We start from the raw sequence: 11,437 nt of genomic DNA, 5'->3' as shown, positions 1-11,437 counted from the left end.
GGTCTTTCCTACCTGGGCTGGCTTTGAACCGAGATCCTCAGATCTCAGCCTCCTGAGTAGCTAGGATTACAGGTGTGAGCCACCGGCGCCCGGCAAGTCTGTGAGATTCTTGTCTCCAACTAACCACCATAAAAACTGGAAGTGGTGCTGTGGCTCAAGTGGTAGAGCGCTAGCTTTGAGCTGAAGAGCTGAGGGACAGCGCCCAGACCCAGAGTTCAAGCCACATGACTGACAAAAAAAAAAAAAAGAGCATTCAGCTGCAGTGTCTTGTGTTCTAGGATCTCTTAGAAAGCTAAGAATATGGGAAGTTGGAAAATCCTAACCTGTCATATCTGAGCACTCAAGAATGGTAAAAATCAACACATATTAGTAATTCTCTACTGGGATCTCACAGACAGACAACAGAGCACAGGCAGGGGGTGAGGGGCTGAGGTACCTTGTCAACATTAGCTCGGGTTTTAGCAGATGTTTCCACATAGTTTACATTCCACTGGTCCGCTCTGTTTTTTGCCTCTTCTACAGAAACCTGCCTTTTATCTTCTAGATCCGACTTGTTGCCAACCAGTAGAAATGGAACATTCTCATCTTCTTTTACTCTTAAAATCTGCTCCCTAGTAGCAGAAAATGAGAAAAATTAACATAAACTGTGACATGTCACAATAAAATAGTGCTCAGCCACCTGCAATCATAATTTATTGATAATTATATATGCCTATACAGCAACAAGCTCATCTATGAAGTGGCAAAAAATAAACAGTTCTACCTTATTGTATCATTAATTATTTCACATTCACTTCAGTAATATTGTATTCTTTTATAGACATATGGTGGTGGCGGCGGCAGCAAAGTTGTCTAGATGGTCTCTCCAGTTCAAGTACAGTCTAGTCTCCCACACTGTGATATGAATGTGGCACACTGAATATATCAATAATTATTATTTTGTTAGTAGTGGGGGATGGAGCCCATGAATGCTAGGCAATTATTCTACCACTGGGCCATGTGTCCCCACCCAAGATTCTTAGTTTATACAAAATATCCTTTTTGTGTTCCAGGAGCTGATCCAGAGCCCTACAGGACTTAGTTTCCTAAGACTCCACCTAGACTTGTCCAGTCTTCAATAACTGACAGTTGTGAAGTACTTGTTAGGTTGTTTGCAGAATGTCTCTCCATTGGGAATCTGTGTAATGTCTTTCTCAGGACCAAACTGGAGTTCTGGGTGGCTGGGGAAGTCCACAGAGGCTGGGAGTATTACTCTTGTACATCAAGTGTCTCATCAAATCATACCAAGGGCCCCTTGAAATATTTTTAAACCAGCCAAAAATGACAAGGAATAGTACATATTCTGCACTTAGAATTTTTTTTTTTTTTGGGTCTGGTTGTGGGGCCTGAACTCTGGGCCTGGGCGCTGTCCTTCAGCTCTTCAGCTCAAGGCTAGCGCTCTACCACTTGAGCCACAGCGCCACTTCTGGGTTTTTTCTTTTTGCTTATGTGGTGCTGGGGAATCGAACCCAGGGCCTCAGGCATGCAAGGCAAGCGCTCTACCACTGAGCCACCTTCCCAGCCCTTACCAAGATCTTATAGAGAGGAATGATGGAGAGTAGAGAGACAGAATGGAAATCATTGTGGCTTATCTTTGACTGGCTTGCTTTATTCTTAGGCAATGCTTCCTGAGCACCACCACCACCTCTATCCACCACCAATAACGTTTTACTAAGTACTCAACATGGGCTAATCCTTGCTTTTTAAATTAATTCATTTATTTTTTGTGATATTGGGGTTTAACCTCAAGGCCTCGTGCTTGCTAGGCAGGTGCTCTACCATGTGAGGCCATACTCACTACTGTTTTAAGAGTTTTGTATATGCCATCACATATACTCTACCTCAAACCTATTAAGTTAGCATTATTACTCTTCTTATCCTACAGAGAAAGAAACAGAGGCACACAAAAACTATGTTACCTTGTTACTTGGACCTGAAAAATTGATCTTCAGAGAATACACTCAAGTTTTAAATTAGAAATACTGTAGTTCCCCTAATGAGATATCAAAGGGAACAAACCCTGATCAAAGAAGGCTTAGTTCCCTCAGCATGACAAAGAAATCAGGAAAACAATACCTTCCAAAATAGCTCCCCACTACCCAGTAATAAAAGACCTATGTATTAATTTAACCAAGAAGTAAAAGCTGCTCAAGGCATGGCTCAAGTAGTACAGCATCTGCCTGACAAATATAAAACAACAAAAATAAGATGTGGTAAGAAGAATAAGCTCTCTACAATGAAAACTAAACCTTGAAGAAAGAGATTGAAGGCATCAGAATATACAACACCTCCCATGCTCATGGATTGGCAGAATTAATATCATGAAAGTGGCAATACTGACAAAACACAACTCTACAGATTCAGTACAATCCTTATCAAAGTCCCAATGTCATTCTTCACAGGAATAGAGAAATCAATCTAAAAATTCATATGGTGGCATGGTAAACCCCAAATAAGCAAATTCATTTTTTTTGCCCGTCATGGGGCTTGAACTCTGGGTCTGGGCGCTGTCCCTCAGCTCTTCAGCACAAGGCTAGTGCTCTACCACTTGAGCCACAGCATCATTCCGGTTTCCTGTTGCTTTAATTATTTTTATTTATTTATTTTGTCGGTTGTGGGGCTTGAACTCTGGGCCTGGGCACTGTCCTTAAGCAAAATGTTTTAAACTGTTTAAAGGTTAGAATTAATACTAACAAAGTAAGAGTGACATCTTAGTGCAATGTCACAAGGTTTTCTGTGGCATATATTAGACAGGTAATCTATCACTTGAGCCATATGCCCCGCTCTTTGTGCTTCTGTTTGTTTTTGAATCTTGTCCTTTTGTGCTGGCTGACAATCTTCCTACCTCTACCAACAGGTGGCTGAGATTCCAGGTGCATACCACATGTGCAGCCTCCTTTGTAGCTTATTTTTGTTACTTTTTATTATTATTATTAAGGTGATGCCATTCATAAATCAAGTAGTGAATACCTTTCTTTTTTGAATTATGTCACCCTTCCTTTGCTTTACCCCAGTTTCCTCCTCCTGTCCCTCCCTGCACAGAGATTATAGAGTGGTGTTGTACTATCCTAATAGAATGGTCAATGGTTTAAAGGAGAGCCAGTCTTGCAACACTGTTAAATTGAGAAATATGAGAGTCCTCAGGTTTCAATTGTATGCCAGTGCTGATGACCTGAACCAGTCACTTAACCTCCCTATGTTTCAGTTTCTTCATTAAAAACTGAGAAATATTTTTTTAAAAATGATATTTAAGCTGGGCACTGGTGGCTCATGCCTGTAATCCTAGCTACTCAGGAATCTGAGATATGAGAATCACGGTTCAAAGCTAGTCTGGGTAGGAAAGTCCATGAGACTCTTATCTCCAATTAACCACCAGAAAACTGGAAGTGGTGCTGTGGCTCAAGTAGTACAGCGCTAGCCTTGAGGTGAAGAGCTGAGGCTGAGGCCTAGGCCCAGAGTTCAAGCCCCACAACTGAAAAAAAAAAAAAAAAGGATTTACTCATTGTTGCATAGCATAGCATAACATAGTTGCTGAGCACTGGTGGCTCATACCAGTATTAACTACACAGAAGGCTGAAATGTGATGAAATCTGAAGCCAGGAGGAACAGAAAAATCTGAGACACTATCTTCAATTAGCCAGCAAAAAGCTAGAACTGGATGTGTGGCTCAAATGGTAGAGTACAAGTCTTGAGCAAAAATCCAAGTGAGAGCATGAAGTCCTGAGTTCAAGCCCCAGAACTGGCACAAAATAACAAAAGCCACAAATAAACAACCAAACCAAACTAAACCAAAAATCAACTGTAGGCGTTCTCTTCTGTATGACCCAAACCTTTCAAGTGTATAAGATTCCAGGACAGCTGTATATTTGGGAAATGTACATCTTAGTGCATGTATTGTGGTGGCATCTACCTCCTGGGTGGTTGTGTGGGGTCACATTACTGCTTAGGAGTCTGGTGGCCAGGTGTTATCATGGCTGTAACTTCATTATCTGCTTAGCAATAGGAGTATACTTTCTACCAGCCCATGTACAGCAAGTTCCCTGGACCTAGACCGTCTGTTCTACCAGGTAAAGACCAGGGACCACACAAGAAGTCATCTGTCATGATTTGTGCTGACTTTTAAAAAATGCTCCTGAGGGCTGAGAAGGTGGCTCAGTGGTAGAGCGCTTGCCTTGCATGCATGAGGCCCTGGGTTCGATTCCTCAGCACCACATAAGCAGAAAAAAGCTGGAAGTGGTGCTGTGGCTCAAGTGGTAGGGCAACTAGCCTTGAGCTGAAGAGCTGAGGGACAGCGCCCAGGCCCAGAGTTCAGCCCCTACAGCCGACAAAAAAAAAAAAAAAAAAAAAAGCTCCCAAGTTCAAACCCCCCTCCAGAGTCACAAAGTGTGCTCTCTGGGTATTTGCATATGTCATGCATAGTTCCAGGATGCTATGATGCTTCCTACCACTTATCTTGTTGTCCTGAAAAAAATGTCAGTATTAGCCAGTATTGCCATTAAACTTATGATTACTTGTGAAAAGGATTTTTACTAATTACAGTATTTTCTCAGAGTTGGCAGCAACAAATTTGCTGTGATTTTCAATTCCTGCTGACAGCACTGTCACTGCCTGATGCAGGCATTCATGTGGGGTACCACTTGTGGTGTAAGTGTATAGACTCAGGAATCTATTTGTTAATAAACACCTACTAGGGCACTGGCAGGAAGGCAATACTGAAATGACATGGGGCTGATCCTGGATAGCTGGGTCAGAGGTGAGGGGATAATACTCTGTAGAATTATTATGGGTTGGTTGTATTAGGAACTTACTTCCCTGGATGTCAGAGAAAGCAGTGCTATGGTATAACCTTCATATACATTTTGCTTAATTATGTTTCCTTTAAATACAGTTTGGAAGTTATCACAGATTTTAGAATAAAAAAGTCCTCTTAAAATCTGGTTCAAAGGGCTGGGAATGTGGCTTAGTGGCAGAGTGGTTGCCTACCATGCATGAAGCCCTGAGTTCCTCAGTACCACATAAGCAGAAAAAGCCGGAAGTGGCGCTGTGACTCAAGTGGTAGAGCACTAGTCTTGAGCCAAACAAGATCAAGGACAGTGTTCAAGCCCTGAGTTCAAACCCCAGGACTAGCAAAAAAAAAAAAAAAATCACTTTTGCTAGGCGCCAGTGGCTCACACCTGAAATCCTAGCTACTCAGGAAGCTGAGATCTGAGGATCAAGGTTTAAAGCCAGCCCAGGCAGGAAAGTCTGTGAGACTCTTATCTTCAATTAACCACGAGAAAACGGGAAGCGGTGCTGTGGCTCAAGTGGTAGAGCAGTAGTCTTGAGCTGAAGAGCTGAGGCACAGTGCCCAGGCCCAGAGTTCAAGCCCCACAATTAAAAGAAAAAAAAAAAAAACCAAAAAACCCTCTGGTTCAACTTCTTCATTTCTGATATAGGGAAAATGAACACCAAAAAAGAAGAGTTTTCAAGTGAAATAAAATGTTTATTAAAATGTGCTATATCATTGTGGGACTGTAACTGTATCAGGGGCAGGCAAATGCCTAAAGAAGGGGTCCCAAGACCGGCAGATCTGAGAATCATGATTTGAAGCCAACTAGGGCAGGAAAGTCTGTGAGATTTTTTTTTTTTGGGGGTATGGTCGAGGGGCCTGAACTCTGGGCCTGGGCGCTGTCCCTCAGCTCTTCAGCTCAAGGCTAGCACTCTACCACTTGAGCCACAGTGCCACTTCCGGCTTTTCTCTTTTTTGCTTATGTGGTGCTTATGTGGGCCTCAGGCATGCATGGCAAGCGCTCTACCACTGAGCCACCTTCCCAGCCCCAGTCTGTGAGATTTATCTCCAATTAACTGCCCCCATAATGCAGGAAGTGGAGCTGTGACTCAAGTGTAGAGTTCTAGTCTTGAGCAAAAAATGCCCAGGAACAGCACCCAGGTTCAAGCCACAGAATTAGCACCCCCCAAAAAAAAGCTAGGTGTTGGTTGCTATAATCCTAGCTACTCAGGAGTCTGATATCTAAGGATCACAGTTTGAGGCCAGCCTAGGCACAATAGTCCCTGAGACATTTTTATCTCTAATAAACCACCCCCCTCCTCCCCAAAAAAGCCAGAAGTGGGGCTTTGGCTCAGTGGTAGAGTGCTAGTCTTTTTTGTTAAATTAAATTTTTATTTTTAAAAATAAAAATTTAATTGAATTTATTTTACATGCTGTACAGAGGGGTTACAGTTACATGAGTAAGGTAATGAGTACATTTCTTGCTGAGCATTGTTACCCCCTCCTTCGTTGTTCTCCCACTATACCCCTTTCTTCCCCCAAGAGTGCTAGTCTTGAGTGAAAAAATCTCAGGGACAAGCCCCAGGCAGGCAGGCAGGGAGAGAGGGAAGGAGAGAAAAAGAGAAAAAGAGAAGGGCAGGTAAGCAGGTAGGCAGACAGGCAGGCAGGAAGTTTCTACCATTTTAGTTTTAAGAATGTAAGAGTAGCCGGACACTGGTGTCGCACACCTGTAATTCTAGCTACTCGGGAGGCTGGGATCTGAGGATCGAGGTTCAAAGCCAACCCGACAGAAAAGTCTGTGCCACTCATATCTCCAATTAACTACAAAAAGCCAGAAGCAGAAGTATGACTCAAGTGGTAGAGTGCTAGCCTTGAGCACAAAAGCTCAGAGACAATGCCAGAGTTCAAGCCCCAGGACCAGGAAAAAAAAAAAAAAGAATGAAAAGAATATAGTATGATATGGAAATGTGGCAAGTGATCACATATAGATAAAAGCAGTGGTGTTGCAGATGACAGGAAAGGAAAGCTAAGGAGAGGAGAAGCGTTGTGCTGCACTTGGTTAGAGCACGGGGAATGCCTCTGTAACCATTCAGACCTTCTCAGATGCCTTCCCCACTGCTGGTGAGTCACCAGCTGGTTTTATATATGGGAAGTGCAATGCACTGCAGGCACAACAGAAGAATAATGAATCAGCCTTATTTTCTCTAATAGTCATCGTCCAAGATTCTCGTTCATGGCATAAAAATACCTTATTCCCTTGAGATGCCACTTTAGCCTTAGTAACTATGGAGACAAATTTATTCCATCACCTAGAACAGGGCCTGATACATAATAAACTCATGTATTCATTGAACGAATATTATATAACCTCCACATTTCCAAGGCTTTCAAGTTCTCAAGAACTTCTGTCCTTTGTACTTTTAACATACAGTATATTAAATGCCTTTCTTTCTGAAATCAACAAATTTCATTTTGTAAATAAATTAATAAGATGTGTCTCAATAACATGTCTTTTTTGCAAAGATTCAGAATCCTTTAAGTTTTGTTGTTTTTTTTTTTTTTTGGTCAGTCATGGGGCCTGAACTCTGGGCCTGGGCGCTGTCCTTCAGCTCTTCAGCTCAAGGCTAGCGCTCTACCACTTGAGCCACAACGCCACTTCTGGCTTTTTTCCTTTTTGCTTATGTGGTGCTGAGGAATTGAGCCCAGGACCTCATGCATGCAAGGCAAGCACTCTACCACTGAGCCACTTTCCCAGCCCTCCTTTAAGTTCTAGAGAGTTTCAAGTATACAAAGAAAAAGAATGCCAGCCCTCGCTCAGTGTTTTCTTTTGCTCAACAACTTGAAATGCTGCCTTCTCTCACCTGGAAGTCCTCTTCTCTAAGCTCATCTATTCCTGACAACCTGAAAACACCTCTCATCTGAAAGTCTTCTCCTCTGAGCTCACCTAGTTCGTGAAGGCTTTTCACCCCTTTCCTCTATAATGATCACTGCCCATGTCTCCTCTTCTGCCCCGAACTTGCTCCCGCTTACATGTCTTGCACTTTCAACGAGGTTGTATAATCTTCATTAGAGGATGCATTACACACTCTCCGTGTGTCGCTCAACCAAAGAAGATCAGTAATAAATAAAAATCACAGAAATAACCTCTTTCATTGCATATTTGTCAGAAAACTCAAGAACCTCATTGTGCCAAATTTCTCTTAGGTATGCAGAGAGAAACCGATAGTCCACTCACCAAAATTGTTCAAATAGATTTGAGTAAATGAAATATATTGTAAACCCAGCCTAGCGTGCTGGTCTACAGTGAGATTACATGTGTGTTACAGATTCTGTCCATTTCTGAATGGAAACTTCTATTTTAGGAACTCAGGGCACCCACATCATGAGAAGCAAGGCAAATTGCCTACTAAGCATTACATAGGTGCTGAGGTAGCAATGACTAACAAAGACTTAACATCTAGGATAGCTCTGATAGGTGACCCAAATACAAATGGCAGTAGTAATCCTTTATTCTAAAGAGAAACCCTTTGGTAATATAATATAAAGGGACTCTGGGTACTCTCAAGCTGCCACAAACTCAAGGTCTGATACATCTGGCATAAGATAGCTGTAAGAGGGCTGGGCAACTGGCTTAGTGATACAGTGCTTGCCTAGCATGCATGAAGTCCTGGATTCAATTCTTCAGTACCACAAAAACAGAACAAGCTAGAAGTGGCGCTGTGGCTCAAGGGATAGAGTGCTAGCCTTGAGCAAAAGAAGCTCAGGGACAATATCCAGGCCCCTGAGTTGAAGCCCTAGGACTGGCCAAAAAAAAAAAAAAGTAGCTGTAAAATTAGGCAAAATATAAAGTATCTATGTGAACATGCGCAGCCCTTGAACAGTCACATGCTTAGAGGCAGTAGAGGTTAGTAAGTGAGAAGCTCCAGTTGTCCACTGTCTTTGGGAAGAACTGTACACAGAAAGCCAGGAGTACACAGTAGGCTGTGAGTAATGGTACCCTCAAATAAACATACCTGAAGTCAGCTGTGGCTGCAAAGGATTCCAGCTCTGTAATAGAGAAGACGCAGAGGAAGCCCTCCCCACTTCGGAAGTAGTTGTCTCTAATGGCGGCATAATCCTCCTGGCCCGCAGTGTCTAAAATATCGATCTGCACTTCCTCCCCATCCAACACCACCTTCTTCCTGTAGCTGTCAGCTTTGGTAGGCTCATAGTCCTCCACAAACTAGAAGGGGTGAAGAACATATATGCACTTGAAAATTCTTTTACTTTTCAAAACTTATTCTGAAATCATTGCAGATTTGCATGAAGTTGCTCAAATAGTACAGAGGTCCAGTTTCCCCCAGTGGTAAAAACTACATACATTTCTATTTTTATTAATTTCCATATTCATTAGCTGGACTCCTTATATGCAAGAAAGGGGGCTGACAGTACTTCTTGGGTGTTCACAGCTTCAACAGCAGATTTTTCTTTCTTAAGACACTATACATGCAAAAACCATCGCACACATATTTTGTATCAACTTTACAAGATCGCCTTTCTAAATAACTCTAAATATACTTAATGTGTGTGTCCTAGAATTGTGGAAATAACTTTTAAGTAAATACTGAAGCAGCCACTGAAAAAGTCTTTTTTTTTGTTTGTTTTCTCCCCTGGTCCTAGAGCTTGAAATCTGGTCTGGGTATGGTTCCTGAGCTTTTGTGCTCAAGAATCACCTCAGCCATAGCTCCACTTCTGGCTTTTTTGGTGACTAGAAATAAGAATGTTCTGGAGCTGGGAAAGTGGCTCAGTGGTAGAGCGCTTGCATTACATGCCTGAGGCCCTGGGTTCGATTCCTCAGCACCACAAAAGCAAAAAGCCGGAAGTGGCACTGTGGCTCAAGTGGTAGAGCGCTAGCCTTGAGCTGAAGAGCTGAGGGACAGTGCCCAGGCCCAGAGTTCAGGCCCCACGACCGGACCCCCCCCCAAAAAAAAAATAAAATAAGAATTTTCTGAACTTTCCTGCCTGGGCTGGCTTCAAATGTGATTCTCAAATCCAGCACTCCTGAGTAGCTAGGATTATAGGTATGAGCCACTGGCACCCAGCTTATACTAGCAACTTTTAAGTCATTAACATTTGAAAGTCCTCTAAGGAAAGCATATACTGTAGTATGAACGTATGCTGAGACTTGTAACTCAAGGACATAAAATCTGATATAAATATATTATTACCAATTTAGTGATACTATCTTTACTTTTGGTGGTGAGTGTAATGCCACGTCAACTACACAATAAAACCTAACTTGCTGACTACGGTTATTAATGTTTTATATATGTCAATCTTAAGTCTCAATTAGATTAGTATCCACCAGCTCTATTACTTTAAGGTAGAATGTCCATTACAATACTAAAAAGAAAAAATGGAAAGTTGTATTACTTGTAAAGTTATTTTTTTGAAGCTTTCCCAGTAACTATTTTGGAAAATTTCTATTTTCTTAGGGAACACAGAGAATAACAGCAAAGAAGTAAGCACAAGTTGGGACAGTAAGAACGTCATGATGATTCCAGGTGCTGGTGGCTCATGCCTATAATCCTAGCTACTCAGAAGGCTGAGATCTGAGGATCACAGTTCAAAGCCAGCCTGAGCAGGAAATCCATGAGACTCATTTCCAATTAACCACCCAAATCTGGAAGTGGTGCTGTGGGGCAAAGTTGTAAAACACTAGCCTTGAGAGAAAAAGCTTAGGTCCCGAGTTCAAGCCCCACAACTGACAAAAAAGTAAAACAACAACAACAAAACCCAGAACCGCATGATGATTAATGCATGAAGAATATTTTGGGAAAATTTAAAATTTTTCTTTATTGGTATTATGAAGGTGATGTACAGGGGTTAGTTACATAAATGAGGTGAAAAGTACATTTCTTTCCTTTTGTTTTGCCAGTCCTGGGGCTTGAACTCAGGGTCTGGGCATAGTCCCTGAGCTTCTTTTACTCAAGGCTAGCACTCTACCACTTGAGTCAAGGCACTACGTCCAGTGTTCTCTGTTTATATGGCACTGAGGAATCAAACCCAGGGCTTCATGCATGCTAGGTGAGCACTCTACCACTAAGCCACATTCCCAGCCCAAGAATACGCTTCTTTTTAGAGAATGTTACCTCTTCCCTCCCTCAATTTTTCCCTCACATCCTCACCCACAAGTTGTATAGTTCGTTTTCAACATAGTGTCTAGTGAGTACCACAGCTGTGTCTGTTCACCCTTTGTCTCTCCATTTCTGTGACCCCACCTTATAAAGGTATATATAGATAGATATTGGCTCTAAATTTTAAATTGGAAACAAATATTAGCAGCTTTCAAAGGTTCAAGGAATTCATCCAAAATAGCACTAAAACTAAGTTAGAGACTTTCTTCAAAGCCCAACTTGGAAGCTCACTATGAAGCCGGCACTCACCTCATCATACATGAACTGCAGAGTCAGCGCAGACTTGCCTACACCACCACTGCCCACCATGATCACTTTGTGTAAGGCCAAAGAATTCTGACCCTTGGGCTTATTTGCAGCCATCTTGTGTTGTAGTTTTCTTCAGAGGATTATGAAGAATCTAAGAATGAAGGAACAGTAACACTAAGTACATTCTTCAGAATTCCAGTGTAGG

General features: G+C 42.1%; 1 protein-coding gene across 1 annotated transcript in view; it reads right to left on the bottom strand.

Annotated features, from left to right (window-relative positions):
* The window catches only part of Rala (v-ral simian leukemia viral oncogene homolog A (ras related)), a 52,543-nt gene that overhangs the window by 3,003 nt on the left and 38,103 nt on the right, over nucleotides 1-11,437 (bottom strand). The window contains exons 2-4 of the mRNA XM_013033020.1: nucleotides 11,233-11,383; nucleotides 8,821-9,029; nucleotides 437-611 (exon numbers count right to left, since the gene is read on the bottom strand). Of these exons, the coding sequence (XP_012888474.1) occupies nucleotides 437-611; nucleotides 8,821-9,029; nucleotides 11,233-11,346 (498 nt within the window). The 5' untranslated portion in view covers nucleotides 11,347-11,383. The remainder of the gene's footprint in view (nucleotides 1-436; nucleotides 612-8,820; nucleotides 9,030-11,232; nucleotides 11,384-11,437) is intronic.

The sequence above is a fragment of the Dipodomys ordii genome, unplaced genomic scaffold (assembly GCF_000151885.1).
Source record: "Dipodomys ordii isolate 6190 unplaced genomic scaffold, Dord_2.0 Scaffold161, whole genome shotgun sequence".
In the NCBI taxonomy this organism is placed as follows: domain Eukaryota; kingdom Metazoa; phylum Chordata; class Mammalia; order Rodentia; family Heteromyidae; genus Dipodomys; species Dipodomys ordii.
Note: the sequence above shows the minus strand (reverse complement) of the source record. Positions and strands in the feature narration are given on the sequence as shown.